General features: G+C 42.2%; 1 protein-coding gene across 4 annotated transcripts in view; it reads right to left on the bottom strand.

Moving 5' to 3' along the window:
• Positions 1-5,032: 5,032 nt before the first annotated feature.
• The window catches only part of Myo1b (myosin IB), a 164,930-nt gene continuing 145,423 nt past the window's right edge, over positions 5,033-24,539 (bottom strand). For 2 of the 4 annotated variants that reach the window (XM_027396859.2, XM_027396862.2), the window contains 10 exons: positions 23,649-23,735; positions 23,291-23,377; positions 21,442-21,528; positions 18,306-18,380; positions 16,897-17,031; positions 14,405-14,511; positions 12,229-12,361; positions 11,430-11,582; positions 10,008-10,135; positions 5,033-6,558 (listed from right to left, as the gene is read on the bottom strand). In XM_027396859.2, the coding sequence (XP_027252660.1) occupies positions 6,435-6,558; positions 10,008-10,135; positions 11,430-11,582; positions 12,229-12,361; positions 14,405-14,511; positions 16,897-17,031; positions 18,306-18,380; positions 21,442-21,528; positions 23,291-23,377; positions 23,649-23,735 (1,116 nt within the window). In that variant the 3' untranslated portion in view covers positions 5,033-6,434. The remainder of the gene's footprint in view (positions 6,559-10,007; positions 10,136-11,429; positions 11,583-12,228; positions 12,362-14,404; positions 14,512-16,896; positions 17,032-18,305; positions 18,381-21,441; positions 21,529-23,290; positions 23,378-23,648; positions 23,736-24,539) is intronic. The other 2 variants (XM_027396860.2, XM_027396861.2) reach the window with 2 other exon arrangements.

Raw genomic sequence — 24,539 nt, 5'->3', positions numbered from 1 at the left:
TCAGGATGGCATTATCTTATTATCGATAGGACTCAAGATATAGCTGAACGGCATATCATATTAATGATGTTTGTTCACTAAGCGAGTCAACTCCACAGTGCATTTCATCAAGGGCTGCTTTCAGGATTCTGAAAAATGGAGGACACTCTGTTTTCTGCTATGCAATGCCACCATGACTCCACTAGTCTCTTCAGAATGAGTTTACACGGTTAAAACATTTCGTATATGACTTAGTTACTTCCTAAGGCAATTAAATGTTACTGTTATGTTTGCACTGTTTTCCTTTGCCAACAATTTGCCCTCTGAAAGAAAACAGGACACAGATGCACTTAAACATTACACAAACTCATTTCATCTTTCTTTTTGCTCCTATTCCTCTGTTAATGAAGGTCTCAACTTCAGAAACGCCCAGCATACAGAAGCTAGTTTTAAAGGGCAATTCTGAATTTAGCTAGCTCAGAACTTCGAAGCAAAGAATGGACCGGTGATTAATGAGACATGATTTAGAACTTTTTAAAATTAATTTTTAAAAATGTGCAACTAGTAGAAAAGCCAAAGAAAGAAAGATCTGGATTTCACTTCAGGGACCATCTGTGCTCATCTCCAAGCCATTAGCACCACACAGGAAAACCAACGGTAACATTAAGAGGCAGAAAAACCCTCCAAGGTCTCTCATTATTCTAGCAAAGGAACTCAGCCGGAGAGGGATGTTTAATCTAAAACCAAAGTATTCACATGCACTTATGTAAGACAGTAATTTCAGGGAGATCTTATGGAAAATTTAAAACGGGACAATTAATAATATGGACAGAACGTACTGAGTTGATGGGAAGCCACAGAGTAAATAAGCAAATCATGTGACATTAGACATTCATTTATTTCATAGAGCAATTAATAGTTTCTTAGCATTACCCCACTGAGAACTCCCATGCTCAACTCCCTGTGGCTTTTCATGGTTTTGGAAGTGTGATGAACCATTCCTACTCCCACTTTTGAAATTATTTCCTTGACTTGTTCATTTAATTAGCATGCTTATCAGTTTTAATACCTTTCCCTCTCAGAAAAGCTCAAGACAGCTAAAAGTTATGAATGTCACTTTTAAAAGAGTATATTATACAGTGACAGTGTGGGCACAAATCAAGAGATGCAAGGGTCTAGATACACAGGAGTGGGGAAGGTTGGTCTTTTCAATAGAAGGTGTTTCATTGGCTGTGTACCCATGTGGAGGAAAGCAAACGCAAGTCTTGATGCTCTACACCATAAAAAAAAAAAAGTCAATTTCAACCAGACTAATGGCCTAAATGTCACAGCAAAACTTCCAGAAGAAAAGATAATCTGAGGTAAGCAAGTGTTTCCTAAACAGGAAATCAAGCACTTAATCAGAGGGCAGGCAGCTGGTAACCAAGACTACAATAGATGGAATTTCTGCTCACCCAAAGGTCCTGATAAGGCAACAGAAAAGTAACCAGAGACTGTGAGAAGACATGCCACATACACAAAGGCCACAACAAAACATGTACAGAAATACAAACCACAAAGGAAAAGTACACAACAAAACACCAGAGAAAATCCTTAAACAGGTACTTTGCCAGAGGATCTATTTGGAAAATACTGACAAGGCAACGGAGCTTCTTAGTGATCAGAAAGACACAAACACAAGCTGAGCTCACCAGAGTGGAATTGACGACTGCCACTACCAGGTGTTGCAGTAATGTTGTCCTGTGCAGGGTAATTTCTTTGGAAATCAGCTTGAGAGTCAACTAAAGCTGACAGGTATTTTGTCTAACCCAGCTGTTCTGAGATAGCCATTCAGCAGGGATCTAGGCACAGACTTGCATGAGATCGTTCCCAACAACCCTATGTACAAATGGCTGCTATTGGTTAAAAATGGGCTATACATCTGATGAATATAGGAGAAAGTTAGCTAAACACACACACAGTCATGCTGAGAGAAAGCAGCTAGGCAGAAGCCTGCATGTTACAAGATCTCACTTGAAAGTGGGGAAGATTAATGTGTATTAAAAGACAAAGTTTACTTTGGTGAAGGATTTTGACTGGGATGAAGCTCCGTGGTGCTGTATCCAGAAACCTGTTGTGAGTTCAGGGTAGAGGTTATGGTTACCTGTATGTGTTTCTTCCTATGTGTACAACATTCAAAATCCTACTTTAATATTTCAGATGTATTACTTGAAGAACTCTCACCTCAAAAAGGAAGGGGAAGGAAAAGAACCCCTGAAGTTATGAGCATAAAATAATAGGACAGGAAGTTGATCTAGTGTCTTCAGGGTTGCTGGGGGACCTGGTAAACAGGAGTTAAATTCATTGCCCACTTCCTTTTCAACACACTGAGAAGTTGAGACTACCTTTCTTGGTTATGAAGTTAGATTTTTGCTGAATTTTATGGAACTGGGTTGAGGGAATCTGGCCACCACAACAGCGGAAAAGGTTAATGAGAAATCTATGGTTATGCTACTGTGACAGTTTGAATGCAATCGGCCCTCATAAGCTCATAGAGAGTGGTACTATCAGGTAGTGCCTTGTTGGAGGAAGTGTGTCACTGTAGAGGTGAGCTTTGAGATTCACACAGGCTCAAGCCACACCCAGTGTCTCAGATCACTTCCCAGTGCCTGCAGGACCAAGACATAGCTCGTTCTCCATTCTCAGCTCCCTCTCCAGCACCATGTCTGCCTGTGTACTGCCACACCTCCCACCACGGTGATAATGGACTAAACCTCTGAACTGTAAGCCAGCCCCAATGAAATGTTTTCCTTTAAAGAGTTGCAGTGGTCATGGTGTCTCTTCACAGTCACAGAAATCCTAAGACAGCTGCCAGATTGTGACCAATTCCAGATCAGTTGGAAATGATCTTCAAACCAGGGAGGAGATAATGAGCCCTCCCAGGGGGGTGTAGTCAGAAGTGCTGACTCACCAGGTGTGGCCCCCTGGAGCGAACACAAGAGTGAGTTACAGTGACTGGAATGAGATGCAGAGGAGGCAAGGACACACAACACAGGTCTTCACAGAACCACATTCATTAACTTGCAGTTGCTTTGCTCCAGGGCAGAAGAGCCAGATGACTAGTTCCTTCTCTTCCCTTCCACTCACCTGTTTCTGTTCTAGTAAATCTGAATGCTGCTGATGTTAACAGCCAACTGAAACACAAGGAGAGACTCACTCAACGCCCTCACCAAGGAAGAGTTATTATTTGAAACCTCACCAAAGCTACGAAAGTTTACCTATTATTTAAAAAGGCATTAAGGAATTATATTTGTTCTATATTTATTAAAATATAGTTATATTTTAATAAGCTATGCTCTAATTATGAGAGTATTTAATTACAGGCTTTAGTGTCATCAGCACACTACTGAGATGGCGTGACAGTAAAAATGGTTCACTGTCTTAGATTTCAGGTGAATCCTCAATGCTGAGGGTATGCTTCTGATACTCTGAACACATGGGCAGCTTCTGCGGCTACAAATAGACCATCACCTCTGGAGAATAATCAGATATTCAAACTCGAGCTGGTGGCCTCACATCTGAGTTCTGGATCTAAAGGACTATTCTTAAAGTCTGAAATGCAAAGCCAGAAGCAATCTCCTAGAGCACATCCGTTTCCATGTCCCTTCCTCATACTGTGCTTGATGGCCATCAGTGAGGAGTAATTCCACTAGAACACTGCCAACACTGGCAACTAGGCCTTGGGGACCTATCACCTGCTTTTCCGACACTACATCTGCTAATAACTCCAAAAAGTCACCTCAGGCCTGGGCAATCTTCTGAGTGATGCTTGGGGAAAAGCTGGGGCTGTGTGGTCTGGACAGGGTCCCTAAGAATTTGAGTTCCACCAGTACTTTCTCTCTCCATTGCAGGGGACCAGCAGGGTTCCCTAAAGGACCCACTGTCAGTGAAGTGACAACCTCTGGACAGACAATAGAGGTCTTTTATTTTTGAAAGAGGGACTTATTGTTGGCCTCAAACTCACAGAGATCCAGTGGTGTCTGTTTCCAAAGTGCTGGAATTAAAGGTGTGCATGACTATGCTTGGCGAGAGAAGGTTTTAAAATACAGGGGGTTGGTTACATACTGATACAAGGTGGCACCACTATTTTTCTTAGTGGTTCTTAGAGTCTGGGTTCCTCTGAGAACAGTCGATTCTAACCCCAAGACCAAGAGTTTAATACTCTAATTTGAAAAATCTCCAAATATTACTCCTATCAACTACTTTCATAATTCCATGAATTCAGGTTTCTATGGACTGAAATTCCACCTTCATACATAAAGAAGCAAGACTTTCCTACCATGTAAAGGCATAGTTCACAGAGTGCATTCTATGACCAAAGGACTTGATAGAGCAAAGTGGAAGACATATGCAAAAATATGCAAGTTTCCTGCAGATATGTTCTTCAAGTTCATGTATGTATGTCTATATGTATATAACATTCACAATGCTGTTCAGGACCAAATAGAAACTGTTCTCTACCTTTGCTGAATGCTACAAGTGTACAAAGCAACACAATGAACAATCTCTAAATTTGATGTGTGTTGGAAAATTTACCAAGTGGACTCATACTGTGGGCCCTTTGCACTCTGAATTCCACTCAAGAAGCAGGTAAGAGAGACAAATGAGATACCTCACGAGAAAGGACTATGCCATCATGAAAAGAACTTTTTCTCTGGGGCATCTTGCTAGGAGAAAAGGGCAAGAACAACATGTCTGTTGATGGAGCGGAAGACAAACTCATACATACTTTCCTTCCAAGCAGACATCACATACTGTAAAAGCAGCTGAAGGGTTAACTTTTGGAGGCAGCCGCTGAGCAGACAGGTGCTGAGTGAACGGAAAGTTGGTGGCCTTTCATATTGACCAGTGCTTTGAATGCTGTGAGCATATTTAGTAATTGTAAGTATATGCTGTCAAAAACTCACCGAGCAGTCCTAAACTTGCACTTGCCCTCAGCAGGGACTATCAACTTAACCACCTTAGGAACTGTAAACAGCAGATATCCTCCACCTGAGCAATAAACACAGACACGTTCGAGAATCTCTTTATCAGAACTTTTTTTTTTAAGTACAAAAATCAAAAGAAAATCCCCAGGGAATATTTTCATTGGCTGATACTGGTACAAAAAGATTAGTGGAAAGCCGTTAACACAGAGACCATGTAATGTCTGGATGGAAAACCTTTCTGTGACACATTAGACATGTAACATATGAAAATAGCTCGAGATACAAAAATACAGTTGTGATTCAGCAAATGGCACCAAATTAGAACAATTTTATTATTTATCAGAATCCCAATGTATATACATTATCCTCCCAAATAAGAAACAATTTAATTCCATAGTTTAAAATGTGGTTTCCAATTTCTTTAAAATTCTTAATTTTAAAGAAAACAAAAAACAAAACAAAAACAAAAACCCAAGAAGCCCTGAAAACTAATTCTATCTTAACTTTGATCTTTCACTAAAATACACACCCTGTACCAATCAATCACCTCTCTCATACAAAAAAAAGTATATTATAAATAAAACTTTCAAAGGCGCCTTGGATGTTTTATTGCACATCAAAGAGAAGATCGGCCACTCTGAACGGCTCTTGGCCTTTTCTTACTTGCCATTTCGATGGCTACTGACTCCGGGTGAAAGCACTGTGGGCATCTAGGGTCCATCTCATGCTTCTCTGGAACCGCAACGAAGCATTGTGCTACCCTGCTTCAGTCACTTTCCCTAAAGTGAGAGTAACTTCCGTTTTCTAACAGAAGATAATGACAGGGGATCTGAGCAAATAAATGTGCATGTCTAAATGTCAGTTTTCTCTTTTTCAAATAGGTAAGAAAAAAAAATGTAGAGGAATTTCACCCAGTCATCTATCCCCAAACCTCCCAAGCCCACAGCTTCTCAATGTGTGCACTGTTTACATCACACCACTGGGCTCTCATCATTAGTAGTATCTTTTGGCCTCGATCTCTACCACCTTCTTAGCTTCTGTTTTGCCAGCACAAATCAGCCAGAAGGCAACAGCTTTCAAATAAAAAGGTTCTTAGTAAGTTCAGCACAGTGCCCAGCAAAAAGTAGGCATTCAATAAATATCCGATAAATGAATGTAAGCCCCTCCTATGCTTACATGTACTAATGATTTATGGGTAATATGTGGGTTTACGGTACACAAGTCTAAAATGGTAACTGAGGAGAAAACACATAAGACATGGAAACAGACACTGTTAATTTCTAGAATTCTGCGCAGGACAGATTGTGGACGTCAGGGTTAACTACTCCAATAATTAAAACTGATTAGTCAAATACTTTCAATTTCGCCAAAGGACTCTAACCGCTAGCCTTTGGCAATTCCCAAACATACGGCGAGCCCCAAATAAAACAAAATCAAATTGCACTAGTATGAAGAAACAAGTCCATGAGGGCAGAGAGGAGGCGTCACTTAAGGGACGGCAACTTCCAGGAGCCGGTTGTTCTTTCGTTTGCAGGTTGGCACGCTCCCGTTTTTCTGGTTGCCTTGAATAAACTTCACACACACTTTGTCTTGTCTGAACTGCACCAGGAACCTAGGGGAAGAGAACCAAACACTCAGGCACACACAAAGCAGATGGGGATGGGGATGTAACAGTAACACCACAGTAACACCAGCTTTCCCTTTTTGTAACAGACATTGACCTTAGGAGGCACTTATTACCCATTTCCAAGGTACATCTGATGAGGAACGCAACAGTGACTGCATTCCACTCTCACTTGTCATCAACTAGCCCCTAGCAAAGGAAGTTCACCATATTCCAGTAAGGTAAGCTGAGCTGACAGTAATTATGCTTCAGTGGGGACATCGAGTAACTGTATATTAACCTGCTGTAACTTCACCTTTCCTTATTTTTACATGAGTAAGTTTTTAGGAGGTCAAATTAAACATTTAACAAATCAAACACATGATACATAGAAAGCTATTCACACACACCCTATACCAGTGGTCTGTTCACTCCACATCCTAATCAGCAGTTTCAGGACCTTTCCCCATTTACCTGAGGGAACAGCAACCTAAACTACTGGGGAATTCCTACATGACCCATCTAGCAAGGATGTGGTTAACACACAACAGCAATAGCAACAGCAAGGAGTCAATGGTTCTGTTGTATACATTGGCCCCAGTTAAAAGGCCATGTTTTACAAACACCATCTCCTGGGGTGAAATGAGACCTCTAATTCACACACTGTTTTACTCATTTTGTGTGTGTTCATGAGCATATTTGTGTGAGTGCACAGGCATTTGTTGTACAGGTTACAGCTCAGCTCTGGGTGTAGTTCTTCAGGGGTACTATCTACCTTGTCCTTGGAAAAAAGGTTTCTTACTAGAATCCACTGCTTACCAGTTATGTGTTAAGCTGGCTGACCAGTGAACCCTACGATCTATCTACCTCCTTAGCACTGGAAGTACAAGTAGGAGCCACCCCACCAGTGCTCCACGTGGGTGCTAAGGCCTGAAGTCAGGGGCTCTTCCTTGCCAGCGGTTTCCCGACTAAGCTAGGTCTCTGGGCTCTTGCTGTTATAAAAGGATAACAACACTGACTTTCAAACTTGTTCTTGTAGGGAGAGATCTGTACGAACCCTACAGGTTCTTTCTTTCCCACTCACAGCACCAGGGATGGAACACTGTAATTCTACATTTTTCTACCTAGGATACGTCCTTAGTATATATTTATCATTCTTTTCTTTTTGAGACAAGGTCTCACTATGGAGCTTGGGATGGCCTGGAACGAACTGTGTATCAGGCTGGCCTTGAACTCTCAGAGATCTTCCTGCTTCTGCTTCCCAAAGTAAAAGGTGCTACAACATATAAGTTTGGCTACATATATAATTGTACTTGTTTGCCTCAAAAACAAACAAACAAACAAACAAACAAACAAAAACCAAACCCTTTAAAATGTAACACAAACCCAAACATGTTATAAGTCTTAAACGTTCTTCATGTTCATGGGAAAATTGCCACAGCTAAATATATCTTACACCATGAACCACAATGCTCTTGATCATTTACATGGACTTAGCCTTAGGACACCTGGGGAGCAATTAACCACTATTATCTATTTCCATTCTATAGAAAAGCATTTTCCAGTCAACAGTGGACTGTTGGAATTATCTATTTCACAGTGTTAGTGGTGGCCAAAATTTCAAGATAAAGGAGCACGGAATAGTTACAGTAGAGACTCATTTTGAAATATTCACCTCATACACATTACCTCTAAGTGTGTCTATACAGAGCATCGTCTGTTTGGGAGTTTAAGGACCAGGAACTATGAAACAACCAAGTCTCTTAGTGATTTCAACTCTCATGTCCACACCTATATTACTTAGCTTTTTGAAGACTCAGCCAATTTATCCACAATGACCACAGAAACCAGTTTGTTAGAGCAACTACTTCCACTTCTGAAAAGGTTCTGAGGAAGGGCATAGCCACTAAACTGCATGCTGTTTATGACATATGTTCCACACATCTGGCAATGGGCTGGAGTCAACCCATCTAGGGCTGTAGATATAGGACCTGCCATCTCTGAGTCCAGGGACTGAAAAGTCCATTTAAATTTGAACTGTTCCATAAGGGGAATTTCTAAGGCCTGTTTGGAAGGACCAGGGACTATGAAAGAGGCTGCCTGGAAGCTGTTCTCCAGGCTTCCTGTGGTGTTGAGGGAAAGAGCCCACACGGGACATGAAAGGTTCCATCCACTGATCTAGTTTTAGCCGATAAACCATTAGGAAATACAACAGGAGAAGGGTTATAATGCTACCAAATATTTGTCTTTCGTGTGGCCACGCTGTAAATCTTTGCTCAGACAACTATGTACTGAATGCCTGTGACATCCAGAATGTCACATGCCTGTCTGGATGGGCAGGGTCATTTCTGGGTGGAGACAGCCACTGGAGGGATGCTCCTCTTGACCACGATTGGGAAACAGAAACACACTGTCCCCTCAAAACCTCCGTGTCTATGGGAAGAACCAGATTTCGGAGGCTCAGACAAGTTCCATATTAAGAAAGATTCTCAAGTTTTGTCAGGGAGCTCTTATCTTCCCAAGTGCAGTGTCACTGATATTCTGGGACAGCGGTGGCTTTAGAACAGCAGTGAGGGACATGACCAAAAGTGTAGACCCCTCAGGTTCTGGGCTTAGGGGTAACCTCTTCTCTCTGTGACTATACAAACTGCCAATGTGAAATGCTATTTCTGTAACTCCAGTTATCAACATATGAAATGAAGGTCACCTCAAGTCTGACTCAGGACCGCTCCCTCAAGTCCTATCCTCAGCATGCTTGCACCAAGCAGTGCCAAGGGTGGGCCCTAAGAGCCAACCTGCTCACACGCCCTCCTGTCTCCCCTTTCATCACATGCAGAATGGGACTACTCCTCACTAACCCCTCTTCACTCCTCACATTGCCCTAGACAGCTCAGACTCTTGGTCCCTCTGCTCTATTCTCACTTCTCACTCGAGGGAGCTGACCACATTGTGGCCAAAGCCATCCTTGAAAAACAGGGAAGGCCATCCACCTGTGTAGTCTTTAGCATTCTCAGGAAGAGCTTCACTCTATGCTTAAACCAGCCCTGTATAACTGGACTCTGCTTATTCTCTCCGGGATCTTCTCCCAGTCTCACTCTGTCATAGATTGCTCCTGTCTGGAGACCTCTGCACTTATTGCCTGTTTGTGCTGTGCAGCATCTTCCTGCATTGTGTCTGCATCTGGCTAGCTCCCTTAGTCAGCTCTTCTTATCTTACAGCCAAGAAGTCTCCCTGTCAAAAACAATACCCTTCCCTTTGCTTTCTCCTTCTACAAGCCAAAATCATGTCACCTGCTGATTAATTTCCCTTCACATTATCTGTCTCACTACGTAAGGAGACGGGTTTGGTTGGCCACAAATACTGGACCTAAAGCAGTTGGATTCAGCGATGAAACTGGAGAACCAAACCCAACAGAAAAGCAGAGAGTGAAAAGTGTACTGTACAATACGTGGACATACTCATCGGAGATCTCAATGTTGAGCTTCTGATTGGTTTGGCTGAGAGTCGTGCGATAAAGCTTGGTGGCCATTTCAATGAGGTGATCACTGCTGAAGAGAAAGTCTCCTTTACTAGCTGCTTCTGAGCCCTGCAAAGACAAGCCAAGGTCAGACAGAAGAGGGAAAGGTTTGCAGGCAGGAACCCTATCAGACTCCTCAAACCTTGGGCACCAGGGCACATCCTCCCAGATGAGCAGTAAGGGGGAAGACTGGTATTTTGATACTTCAGGTTGGTCAGTGGATCTGAGCAGCATGTTCTACAGACCCCCTGGAGGAGAAGCCACAAGATTCCTTTGTGGTGGGCTTTCACAATCAAGTTTGACAGGCAGCAACCCAACTTATAACTCATTCTCAAAGCACCGTTCAAAAACCTTACAGTGAAATGGTTTTTAAAAGTAACAAAGGGTCCAGTGAGATGGCTCAGGGGTAAAAAGTGCTTGCCACAAAGTCTGACAACCAGGGTTTGGTCCCTGGGACTGACATAGCGGAAAGGGAAAACTGACTCCCACAAACATACACACACACAAAAAAATTATAAACATAATTAAAAAGCAATCAATTAAAAAAAAACAACAACAAAAGTACTTCAAACAAACTCCTGGGGCTAGGTCCCAAGCTGAGAATTCTGCTGTGATTAGATACACATGTAGCCAGGACAGCAGTAGGTCTCCAAACTTCCAAGCTGTTTTTGTGTGTAGCAGAGACAAGAACAGTTGCTGTCTGACTTGACATGTCTCTGTTTAGATTTAGATCCATGGTGGGGTAACAGGCTAAGGAAAGCCTTCGGGTCTTTTCTATGTATGACTGATAAATGCTGACATTTGTTTATTTGGTAATGACAACTATGTGACTCCCTCTGTTAAGCACTTATGTACAGTGTTCATAAAGCTCGCTACCAATGTTATGTAGTACATACAATCACTTTCAAGTTGAGATGAGTTAAAAACAGCATGGCCCCAGTCATCAAAATAAAAAATCTAGTGCCTCCACTTTAACCTCTCCATTCAAGATAGTGGTTCTACTTAGGTAAAACTCATACAACATCAAGATAAATTTAGGTCAAAGTCAATGGAAAATGTTTGACTATAGTTGTAGCTATTGATAAACCACCAAGTTAAAGACAAACAAGAACAAAGACAGCATTTTTAAGTTGTCATATGGAAGAAACATAGTATCAAACATTTGGACATTTTCATTACTCTCAAGCTAACAAAAGTGTAATTCAATTACTGAAAATGAAGCCTGAAATTTTAGATGTGGGTGAATATGGTTAAACTTTCTAGGTCAGTAGGAGGGAGGCAGGGGCTAGTCAGGTGGGGCTATCCAGCCAGTAGAGGGAACACAAGGAGCAGCTTTTATGTCAAGCCTCCTGGTGACACTTACCTCCTTGAGGTGGACTGCAAAGAAGCCATCGTTTTGCGAACTCATGGAGACCTTGGTCACATCCACCAGGGGCACCTCGGACTTGATCTGCCCGGACTTTTGGTCAGCGAGGAGAAGGTTATTGTTTGTCAAGAGGAAAATCCGGGATGTACTCTGAGAGAAGACAAAAAAAAAATAGGTATTTTATTTTGCTGTCTCTTAGCAAGCATACTTATGTAAACAGACACATACAAATTATGAATTCTGAAAACTTTTTATGTATGTGTGCATATGAAAGTTTGTGTTCATGCACATGACTGTGTGGCTGTGTGCACACGTGTGGAGGCCAGAAGAGGATACTGGGTGTCATCTACCTTTCTCCACCTCATTCCCTTGAGAAACAGTTCCTCAGTGAACCAGGAACCTCTGTTTTAGCAAGGTTGGCTGGCCAAGCTCCCAGGATCTCCACACTCCAGGGTGGGGTTATAAGCAAGCACACCATGCCAGGTTCTTTTATGTGGGAGCTTAGTATTTGAACTCGGGTCCTCATGCTTGCAGAGTATTAATGCAGAAGCAGAGACTCTCAGTGCACACACAGTGTCTTACACTTGGAGCTTGACACTTTTTTTTTTTTTTTTTTTTTTTTTTGGTTTTTCGAGACAGGGTTTCTCTGTGTAACTTTGGAGCCTATCCTGGCACTCGCTCTGGAGACCAGGCTGGCCTCGAACTCACAGAGATCCACCTGCCTCTGCCTCTGCCTCCCAAGTGCTGGGATTAAAGGCGTGCGCCACCAATGCCCGGTAGAGCTTGGCAATTTTACCTTCCCATTAGCACGGTTAATTTTGTTCACAACTTCAGCGATAATGATCTTCTCTTCAATGGCGTCTTTGAGTTTCTTATACTTTGGGTTCTTGTTGATTTCCAGGTAAGCTCCTTGGAAAGGTTGCCCAACACTAAAGGAGAAAAAAAATGTACCTTAGAAGTGGTTTCAAATAGACACGTCACTGTCAGAAAGAGACAGGCCAGGTGATCTTAAGGAATAATCAACGACATGAAAGTGACTTCAATTTATTTTACACTTTGCACAGGCACCTGTTTTAGACTTAAGTTAGAAATGAAGCCTTAAACTCATGCCAAATATATTTCAATGTGGACAGTGGAGGCAGTTGGTGGGACAGTGATAAAAATCTCACTTGTAATGATCAGGAGAGAAAATGCCATGTACAGCCAAACTCAAGCATGTGGCCCTGTGTGAAGCAAAGGGCAACAGAAAGCTAACAGCTGCCCACACAGGGCACACCAACACATGTAAACAATGTAAGCCAATGATAAAGGTGACAATATCACCATCACCTGCTCCAAAGACAAATGTCATCTTCACACAGAGAGTAAGAAAGTCAGAAACCACCTGGGGAAGGATGGACCTGGAGGTGACAGGCCCTCAGGCACAGCCAGAGCCCTTTGCTTCTGCCCAGGTGACTCCCACAGGGCAGTGTTTAAAAGGCACCAAGTAAAAGACTGCTGGCCCACGGGATTTATAGCTTCATTTTGAGTTCATTTCTGGAAATAAGTGCAGAAGGCTTGAAATGCTTGTGCTGTGGGCGGAGGCTCAGGGGAGAAAAAAAATCTATGTAGGTGGCCAGCCCTTTGCAGCTCCCAGGACACGAGCAGCTAACACCCATAGGCACTGCTGCTTCACAGCTCGGGGAGGCAAATTCTTCCACATCTCCCACGGGCGAAGAGAGTGTGCCACTCTCTCCAAAACCTGACACAGCTCCCCAGAAGGGACTTGACTCAAAGTTAACTTTCTTTGTGTTCATAGTTTAATTGTGTTTTTAATAATAAAAAGTGCTAAGAGCCTAATTTTCGTCTGTTTCCTTAGTGATGCATTCTACAGCCCCCCTCCCCCCTGCCCCCAGTTTTAGAGTCTTTTATGGGAAATGTTTAACAAGGCTGCTGTCTAACTTAAGAATTATAAAGAAGAGGATGAATAAAAACAGCTGCTGAAGAAAGCATGCTGCTTTCCTGTTGGCTTAGTCTTCACACAGTAGTCACGTTAGATAACTTTGGATTTAGTCATGTGTTTGACTAAAAGTACAGGCTATCTTAAGCATCCAAGTAAGCAGCTAATGGAGGAAACACTACAATTTGAAATCATAAAACCTAACAGGCCTGGCAACTATGCTAACTTAATCCTTTTAAAGGGAGAGCTTTCAAACGTATATACAGATAGAAACATTAAATACACAGGACTACTTGGCATGTATTACCAAGATCTTTATTTCTAGATCTTTTCGAAAAGCTACAAGTTACTGTAGATGCTGGTTTGAAATTACATAATCTACTTGTTTCTATAAAAGCCAGATGAAACAGAAACGGGAATGTGAGGAGACTGATAAAAATCCAATCCACAGGATGCTCAGATACATAAATTCCTTTGTCAAGGGCTGGACTTGTTGAATCTGCAATGTGTTTATTCTTTTCCTGAGTTCACAGTGTCCACAACAAGCGAGCTGAACTTTTGTACAGGCCACTGAGGTTGTGACTAGCCATTTAACAGCCAAAGGACACCATGGGTCCATGCTTAAGTTACAAGAAAGAGTAATGACCGGTCTGTCCCTGGCACTGACCTGACAAATGAATCTCTGACCGGACTTCATATTGGCAGAAAGATCCCAACAATGATTATAGTTCAATGCAAAAAGAGTCTTGAAAACAGGGTTGTACAATGACAATTTATCCTAAGAGTCCATATAACTTCCATTTTTCATGGCCTCCTGTTTACCAAATGATTTAAGCTAAGGCCAATAGAGCAAAACCAACAATTGTGATCCTTATGCATCCCATGGAAGCTGCTGCCCAGTGCTAGGTGTATCTATATCCAGTGGCTTCTTAAGTCATTCACAAAAGTAAGTCTCATAGAAAAGATGGAGTGACATGTCTGAGAAAGGAAGTAGTAAACTCTGGCATTTCCAAGTAAGCACAATCATACATACCTAGAAGGATACAAAGCTTTCTTGTCTTTGAAGAGTTCACTGGCCTCTAGCTTCTCCTCATAAATGAGTTTCTGCTGGTCTGTGAACTGGTCCCTGTATTTTTTACACTGTGAGACAGGAGAAGAACATACACAAAGAACCACTTTGTTTTTTTTGTTTTGTTTTGTTTTGTTTTTCTGAGACAGGAAAGAGTCTCTATGCAGAGCCCTGGATACACACCATGGCTGACCTTGAACTCACAAAGACGTCTGCCTCTGCCTCTCAAGTGCTAGGATTAAAGACGTGGTGGCCAATTTCTTGTTCTTAAGCATGTTACACTAAGAGTAACTGAAAATGCACACAATGTTCATTTGAAAAGTCAAACCCACTTTGGTTTCCAAAAGTTGGTCTTAAGAAAATGTTAGGAGCCATTTGTGTTGCAGATTTTGGAATGCTTCTTTAAAATATAGCCTATACCCAGGGAGTCTAGATTCTGCTACAATGTAAATCCCCAAGGATCTCCAGGCCTGAGGCTGTCATTCCTGAATTCACTCACAAGAAATAACACTGTATGGTGCAGTATGGCAATCCCATGCAGATTTACACACATACTTCTCTACCCAATGTGTTTACTCTTACTTTTTGATTATTGTTTTTCACTTTAAAATGCTGGACATGTCTAGAGACACTCAAACCCCAGCACTTGGAAGGCTGAGGCAGAAGCAATGTAAGTTCAAGGCCTGCCTGGGTCACACACCAAATCTGAGGTCGGCCTGAGCAGGACCCTGTCTCAAAACCAAACAACACAGACATATGCCGGCAGTTATTTACTAAACAGGTTTCATGATCCACAAGTATGTTACGGACAGCCTGAAAAAAACAATGCTTAACTGTCCCCCATTACCACTATATACTGTGCAAGGGGGATCTGGGAACTCCTTGACTCTTGACTTTGAGGATAAAGTGAAGGGGACAGGACTGGCCAGAGGAGCAGATTTTTCAAAGAATTGGTCTACAGGTGGGCTAGTGCCTCCACTGAAGTGACTCTAGAAAAAAGGTGAGCATCGGAGTTGCCCCTCTCCATGATAAGGCTCCCTTCAAGAGTAGACAGGCTTTTCCTCAGCTTCCACCTGCTGGAGGAGAACCTGATACAGCAACTCCTGCTCTTAGGTCTGAAAACGGTTTCCACGTCAGACTCAAAGGGGAAGATGAGGAACTGAGAGGCTGTTAAATCTGTTAAGAACAGAACTTGGAATCCATGAATCATAGTAATTAGCAATAATGTCACTCTTTCATGTGACCAAGGAGAGAACTGCCTGGAATATATAGCCACTAGTCATATTCACAAGCCTTTCTAACAATAATTTATAAAAGCAAACAACCACATACATTCAATATTCCATACAACAACCAAGTGATTCAAAGAAAAGCCTTGCCATGAGAAGAGGCAACACCAACACTCACACTTCCTCAGGAGGTTTGGTCAACCGTGGTGTCTGACTCCCATGTGGACCTGAGTTCTCTGGACAGTCAGGTCCACATGCCCCAAAGCTTGCATAAGGCACTTTGTTCTCATAAGAACCCGACACTAGGGGCTGGAGAGATATCTCAGTGGTTAAGAGCATTGACTAATTTTCCAGAGTACCCAGGTTCAATTCCCAGCACTCACATGGCAGCTCACTACTGCCTGTAATTCCAGTTCCAGGGAACCCAACATCCATGGTAAACCACCAATGCATATTAAAAAAAAAAAAAGAACCTGACTACCTACCTATCTACCTATCTACCTATCTATCTACTATCTATCTTATCTATCTATCTATACTGATATTTATATATCAGTATAAAATAGACTTTCAGCTTCCCTTAATTTAGGACAGAGGAAATTTTGTACTTGAGGGACTGCCATGCTCACTTTCTAGCCTGAAGTATATATGTTTACATGTATATCAGTATATGTATTTAATAAATCTGGTAAAGTAAATGCATTCTAATTAGTAGGATTTAACTACCTTGTCTGGAGATCTTCATAATTAATGATCTCTTTTTCTTTTACTTTCTTTTTCTTTTTTGGGGGGTTTTTCAAGACAGGATTTCTCTGTAGATTTGGAAGCTGTCCTGGAACTCACTCTGTAGACCAGGCTGGCCTCAAACTCACAGAGATCTGCCTGCCTCTGCCTCCCCAGTGCTGGGATTAAAGGTATGCGCCACCAACACCTGGCTGAATTAATGATTTCTATCTCCTGCCCAGTTCCTTCATAGAAACAGGCAAATAAGAACTATGTGAACTACCTGGAAGCTAAAGGGAAAAATAAGTGTAGCCACTATGTCCTCCTTCCAGCTACATCAAGAGCAGCCGGCATAGGCACTGCCTTGGCTCCTGCAGGATTTCTCACAGAACACCAAGTACAGGAGGAGGCTCACCATGACAAAATCCTCAGGCAGCCCTCATCAAGGTGATAGCCGAGTTAAGATGGGAAACACTCTAAAAAAGAAAACATTGCATATTTTACCCTCCACAAGTGGAAGATCCTTTTCAGCTCCTTGTGAGTCGAGTCCAAGAACAGGTAAGGTCTTGATGGCCAATTTTTGTCTATTGGTGACAAGGAAGGCATCTTATTTTTCATTTCCAAGAAGTATTTTTGCACCTGTGTGACAGAAAATACTAGATGAGAGAAATCCACACTAAATCAACCAGACCAGTCAAGTTCAAGAGAACTGATCAGTTTGAGTCCGGAAGATTGTGTATCTTCTCTATTAATTCTATTTAACTATTTCATACCTACTGGGGGATGTGAGCTCTTCCAGTTATCAGGAAAGATGACTACAGACTTAGTTACTCCCACCAGTGCTGGCCAACACCAATACCGCAGCAGAGTTGTTCTGCTCAACAGAACTTAGACTTACATTGTAGGGAACTAAAATTAAATAGACGACTAGTTCCTCAGTCACACCAGTGCTTTCCAAGTGCTGTATATAACTACACATGGATAGTGGCTATCCACTAAAGTTACAGAACACATTCATTGTTGTAGAAAGTTCTGGACAAGCTATACTATAGAACAAAAATGGTCCCTAACTTGGGATAGCTCAACTCATGAATTTCTGACTTTACAATGGTACAAGAACAATGCATTCTCAGTAGAAACCAGAGCTCACAATCTGATGTCTGGATAGGCCAGTGGGAGCAGTGCAAGGCTCTCCTAAGAGCTGGGCAGTGACTCCTGGGCTCAACCAGTCATGCAATCAGGACTGACAACCAACAGACTTTCTATATGGACCATGTTGCTAAGCTGTGACATTCAGTAGGTTAGGTGTGGCAAACACACTCTTGACATAAGATAGTCTCAACTTATGATATGGTTTACTGGGACACAATTCCACCATGTGTCAAAGGATCATTCCACTTAATTAACATGGGCCCGCCCCCGGAAAAACCTTATCATTTACTCAAAGTAAAAACCACATATGACCAAATGAGAACCACAGGAGTTACTTACTCATGTTATAATTAAACAGAAGTACTAGCTGATACAGCATTTACAGCTTCACCACAACACACCCTTGAGCAGGGCAACTCCGGAATCCAGCCTCACCCACCTCTGCTCCCAGATGTCTTGCTTCCACCAACCTATTTACAAAGCTTGCTCTCCAGAGCCTATAGCAGTTTAACAGGGCAAAAGCTTGACTTTCTTCACTTCACCTTCCTAGTTTTCTATGCCAAGTAAGTATTGTATCAATTATATTAATCACAGGCCCCTAACAGTTCTGACACATTGTATTTGTACTTGCATTAGACACCAAAGGTTACCAATGGCTTTTTGTACCTATGGTTTTGTGGATTTTTTAAAGTCATATTTTATTGAGTTGGTTATTAGGGGTTAATTTCATAATGCTGACTAGCCATACAGTGTCAACTTACAATTCTTTGAAGTGTAAACTCATAGATTTTCTTTCCAGCATTCGCTCTAAAGAACTTCCTGTATTCCCGGCGTACCTTTCAAAGGAATCAGATTGACAGTTAGAACCAGGCTGGCAGGCATTCATCATGATGTACCTCTTTACAAATCAAAGTTTATGGAACATACATATTTACACATGTCCTTTCTAGATTGAGAGAACTGATGGATGCATACTCAGGCAGTGGCAATTACATCAGAGAAAAAGAAACTCGGTGAATGATACTTTAAATCCCACTGTTTTTTTTTTTTTTTTTTTTTTTTTTTTAATACAGGCTGCTGATTTGGCATGAAACTCTCTACAGGAATAGCTGCAAACTTGTCACAGATTAGAGCACATTTCATGAAAAATTTTATGAGGCCATTTCTCCTTCAGATGTTATTTTAGAGACTATCTGAAGAACTAGATCAAAACTTCCAAAAATCCTACATAAAAACACAGGACTTTACTAGTGGAGAAGAGAGCGAAAGCAGCTAAAAATAAGATTCTTAAAAGCTTTCAGGCTATCATTGTCTTCCATTCAACCACACCAAATGCTACACTTATTATCATAGCACTGAAGACATCATGCCATTTTAAACACAAACTTTCCCCATACTACAACATAATAATCTATATCATATATTAATGTCTAACAACTAAGTGTGGTGTTTACGGAATTAATGAGTGTCACAATTAAATACTGACACTGAGGGTGGCATATAAAGTATTTATTATCATCTACTTAGGAATAGAAGTTAGAAATTAGCAAAACATCAGCTTCTCGGTGTTCTGTATGTTTTTCTCTTGCTTCCCACTTTTCTGGGCTTAAATACATGTGCACTATCTGTACAATGGGTGTTGTGGAGTAGAAACCTATGAGCTCACAAACTCAGTCTGTGGATAACATATCCTTATGTTTCTACATAACAGTTTAGACTGCAGACTTCTCTTAACATTTTCTAAGCTGCAGTAACAGTGATCCCCATTTCTACGGGACAGGTAAACCTCAGCAGCCTTCGTAGAGATCTGCAGGTTCTGAGTTGTACATATCAAATTGCTCCTAATCAGCCCACTGCCTTCCTTATCTATGCCACCTGCCTGCTCTTCAAGCATGTGAGAGCAGGCCGTTCTACACAACAGCTAAGCCTCTGTTCAGGCTGCTCTACACTACAGCTAGATGTCTGAGGGCAGGCTGTTCTTCCTAACAGCTAAGCATCTGAGGTCATTTCTCTTTTAGCCAAGGGATTGCTAGATTCATAAGGATTTCAGACCTCCAGCTTCCAAGGGTCAAGGGGCACAGAGGAGAAAGCAGGCAAGTTGAAGGGAGGTCTGTGCAGCAAGCACATCCTTAGGCAATGTGGAAGTCCTGTGCTATGCAGCTGAATCTCGCTGTATCGCAGCTGTCGGCATGTCTTCTGACATCTCATGTGATAAATGGCTGCTCCTCAAATAAAGCTACCTACAGTAAAAACTTGGTGATATCACACCCTTCTCACAACGGGGACCTCCTTGAACGCCAGGAATTGCAAAGGGGTTCGGTGTATTTTGTATTTATTTATACAAGCAAATCAAATCTTTTCAAAGTACAAAAGCATTGCTCCCATCAACATGACTTGTTTTTGTGATAAAAATGACAAGATTATTACAATCTTAAACTTCAAAAAGTTTAATCTTATTTCATAACAGTAATAATGGGAATAGGGTATGATATTTTTGTCTCATTAGGATCCGAGGGGGAAGAGCTGCAGTTAGAGCAAGCCCAGCGAATTCTGCAGAAACAGCATTCACCTGTAGGCTGAGTGCTGCTATCCACACCCCCAGTGCAAAAATAATGTGAAAGACTACGCAATGAAACCCAGTATGGGGAGCAAAAGTCTGGGTTCAATCCTGCCTGCTTCCTTCCTCTTATAAAAATTACGATGCAAATTCAAAAAACAAAAACAAAAAACAGGAAACGCTTAGTTTTGTTTGGCTTCCAAACAGAGCATGCAAAGGACTTATTCAGAATTTGTCAAACAGAACATCTGTTAGACTCATATTGAAGTCACTTCTTAATTACCTTATGAATACTCAGAATAATCAAAAAGGATAATTAACTAGATGTTTGTAGGAGGAATTTTCTGGGGAAATGGAGATTATTCAAAGCCATATTCAGGGATGTTTCTGAAGGCTGCTAAGCTGCAGAATCGATGACTGCTCAGCTAATTTTCAAATATTTATAATAAGAGTTAGTGTTACTGGACTAAAGTAGAATGCTGAAGAGAAACAGTGTGGAAAGGACGGTGATTGCCCTTGAAAGGCTATGTGGATGTCTCACTGTATTGGTTAATTACTAAACAGGAAGACCAAATCCTCATTTTGCCTGTCATGCTCAGAGTCAAACTTTCCTATGTACTTGTGTGTGCTTCCCCCTCCCAGACCAAGCACCTGCCTTAATCTCAAGGTCTGAACTCTACATTTCCCTCCTCTTCACAATCCCCACCATCTCATTCAGCAACATTTCTAAGTTTACTGGAGCAAACACTCTGACTTGTGCTGGGCCATGAGCACTTGGAAGAAAGCTCCACTCTAGCCCTCAGTGAAACAGCACAGGCAGATGAGAAACAAAGCCTGCCACCCGCTTGCAGGCTACTGTTGATGGAAGAAGATTGGCTTCCAGCTCCAGGACCACACTCTGCCTCATGATTTAAAAGCTTATAAAAGGCTGGGCAGTGTTAGCAACTGCCTTTAGTCCCAGCACTCAGGGAGAAGAGGCTGGTGGAGCTCTGTGAGTTGGAGGCCAGCCTGGTTTACAGAGTGAGCTGCAGAAACCCTGCCTTGAAAAGCAAAACAAACAAATAAATAAAAAATAAAACCCAGACAACAACATGTCTTGACGTCTTGGACAAAATATACTGCATTACACTCATTATTTAAAGAAATTTAAATCACATTAAAATAAGAAAAATTAGTGAGTAGCTTTTTTCATTTTGTTTCCCCTAAAAAGAAACAAAATCAGGCAAGCTGACATTTCCTAAGACTGCAGCCAGCAGCAAGCGCCGCCAGTTTTCTCAGGTTAGTAGGTGCGAGGCTTTATGGAAGTCACCCAGGGCAGGAGGAAGACATGATGGAAGTACCTTCAGTCCAAGCCAGTAAGCCCAAATGACAGCAACTGCATGCTTACGCCTAGCCTCCTCCTTCAAGCGTTTCAATTCCCTTCGAGCCTAGAATGTTTTAGATAGTAAATAAGAGACAGCCCAATGCAGACAGCACAAATGACCAGAAAAAGGTACCCCCAATCCAAACAGGAGAGCCAATATTTGAGCAGGACTGCAGAATGGCGGAGAAACAGTGCACACTCATTTCAACCCAAGGGTCCATGTGGAGCTGGCACAGCGGCCTGTAGTTCAGTGCACTGAGAACCACTTCTGGGCAAGGGACAATGATGTGGTACCCAAGAGGACTGCCTCCTCAGTTCCATTCCTCTCTGTTCTCCTTTGTCCTCACTGCCTTCTCCACATTTGCTCAACTCGCTTATAGAATGATCTCACTATACTGTCTTTGGCTGTGACCCTCTCAAGAGCCTGTGTTTGGATGAATTCAAAAGACAACTTGTGTGAACAACCATTTGCAAAAAAATAAAGGCTGTGTATGTGAGTGCAAGCAAAACTAACAAAACACAGAAGTCCTTCCCAGTTCAAGTTAGAAGCAGCATATGTAAATGAACTGTATTGGGGGCAAACTAACATCCAGAAGGCCCTGGAAACAGTCCGCCACATCACCCAAAACAAATTCTGGCTAAGATTCCAAAGAGTGAAACATACTAAAAACGGAAATGAGGCAAAAAAAAAAAAAATGACACAAGTGACAGGTTGGAAAGATGACACTGGGGAAAATCAATCTTGGGCATGCTGTTTCAAAAGACAAGAGACTGTTTCACAAGACAAGGCACTGACTTGTGAGACACTCCAGCACTGTGACTAGGGAATATGTTCACTGGAGAAGTCCCTACCGCAGCAGTATGTCTGCTGGGACATGTCCCTTAACTGGCTAAGGAATGAGGATGGTTTTTACAGACTTAGAAAAAACACAAATGAACAATTTTGGTCAGTTTCTGACAAACCTGTTGTGTAGCCCACATGGCTGACTACTTATTCATCTGACAAGATAGATGGGCTTACAATACTGACAAGGTAAACTTTAACAAAAACACAGGGCTTGCAGAGTTTTGTTTCTAACTGGAATACATATTTTAAGCAAAGATGACCTTTGATTTCTAAGTAAGAAAAACATCTAAAACTCTTGTTCTTTTGGGGGAGGAGGGTCTATGAAATGTTCCCAGAGCCCAGGACTCTGCCTGGGATTAGAGAGTTCCAGGAGGCTTTTGTCCCTGAAAACAAATAGCCATGCTGAAATTCCGGGGATTCTTCTCTGGCAAGTATGGCTAGCTTCTCATGAACACAGTTTTCTGTGAAATCACAGTTGATCATTCCCTGAAAACACAACACTGTTGCCTTAACAATAACCAATAGGGGTCACATGCAGCCTGAAATGCAAGTTCATTCAAAGATTACTTCTAAAAAACATGCGTTACTGGCGTTATTTTGTCAGCACACGGTAGAAACTGATCCAAACCCCAATCTTAACATTCTCCATATGCCCCCCTGCATACAAGTACCCCTAAAAACAGGCCAGCATTTAACAGTGGGAAACAGTGGGCACTAAACATGCCAAGTTAATTAACAGGATTTTTACAGAAGAACTATGCTAGAGCCTTATTAGTAAGGTTAGCGTTTTGGTCTGTACATGCCAAAGCTTCCATGGTATATTACTGTCTAGCATCACCAGTTTTATTAATTTGACTGCTAGAGCATGCACTGAGGTGAGTCACTACCAACAGCATCCTTCATCCCTACTATGCTAAGAGACCGGGTTTGGTTACTGCAGAGTTCCTGGGCGTAGTCATGGGATATGTGCATGAAGTACCTTCGATCCAAGCCAGAAAGCCCAAATAACTGCAATAGCATGTTTATTCCTAGCCTCCTCCTTCAGCCGTCTCAGCTCCCTTCGCGCCTGTGGTGCGTTTGAAAAGGAGTTACAGAAAGGGTTAAGGCGGGAAAGGCTGCTGCTGCTTCCCAACGGAGACAGAAAAGGAGACACCAGTCACCAACAGTAAACGCAAAAGCATGTGCCACCACCCACACCAAAATGCTGCCAAGAGCAAGAGGTGAATGCGTGCTCAGTAGCTCAAGCCAGTGAGTCATTTTCTGCCCCTGAGTCTGAGGGTCCTCGGCTCGACGGTTACTCCCAACCCAACCTCCCCTCCTCAGGGCCTCTGGCCTACCTGGGTTCCATGCCAATAGGCTGCGATGGTGGTGGCTGCCTCCTTACAGCGCTTCTGATGCTTCAGCTCCCGCAGGAGTTTTCGAGCCTGTGGTAGAGAAATCATCCCCAGATATATATATATATATATATATATATATATATATATATATATATATATATATATATTAAATGAACTTGAGAGTGACTAAGAAATCATTTTCAAAGAGGCAAGGGTCCAAATACACATGGCCCAGTGACAACCACATGGGAACAGGAGTAAGAGCCCGGAGACACTGACATGGCAGGGTGGTCTCACCATGAGAAGTCAGCCTCCCATCCTGGTATAGGGCAGGGAAATAACGGCCACAGCAACACAGGCTGTACACAGAGAGGTAGAGACCCAGTCTTAGATCATTGCCAGAGTTCTCCCATGTTCCTCCAAAGTCCATTCCATCTCTTTATTCACTCTGTTGGGAAGTAACTGTAGCTATCCTTTCAAATCGATAGATTTTTATCCAAACCAGTGAGTGACTTCTTTCCAGTAACTGCTCAAGTCAGGAGGGCTCCTGGCTTGGGAGAAAGCTTTCAGTCCTGCCATTGGGTTCTCTAGCCCATAGACTGGTCCCAGGGCCTAGAAAAATGGTCAGGGAGCGTCTACATGTGGCAGGCCACATTAACTTGGGCAAGCCCTTAATCTGAACAAGGTCTACACCAAGGCCTACCAATCAAGGGAGCTAGATTTATAGCCCAGGCTGTATGTAGCCTCTGGAGAAGCTGTGGGCCTGAACACAACCTCAAAGTATCCCTTCCGGATCTAGAACATCCCATGACACATCTAATATGAAAGCGGTCAGAAGAGGCCTACAGTAGGACTGGAGAGCCTGGGTTAGTAAACTTTTTTCTATGAAGA

This window comes from Cricetulus griseus, chromosome 2, assembly GCF_003668045.3.
Source record: "Cricetulus griseus strain 17A/GY chromosome 2, alternate assembly CriGri-PICRH-1.0, whole genome shotgun sequence".
NCBI lineage: Eukaryota > Metazoa > Chordata > Mammalia > Rodentia > Cricetidae > Cricetulus > Cricetulus griseus.
The sequence above is the reverse complement of the archived record's forward strand: the minus strand, read 5'-3'. Positions and strand labels throughout refer to the sequence as shown.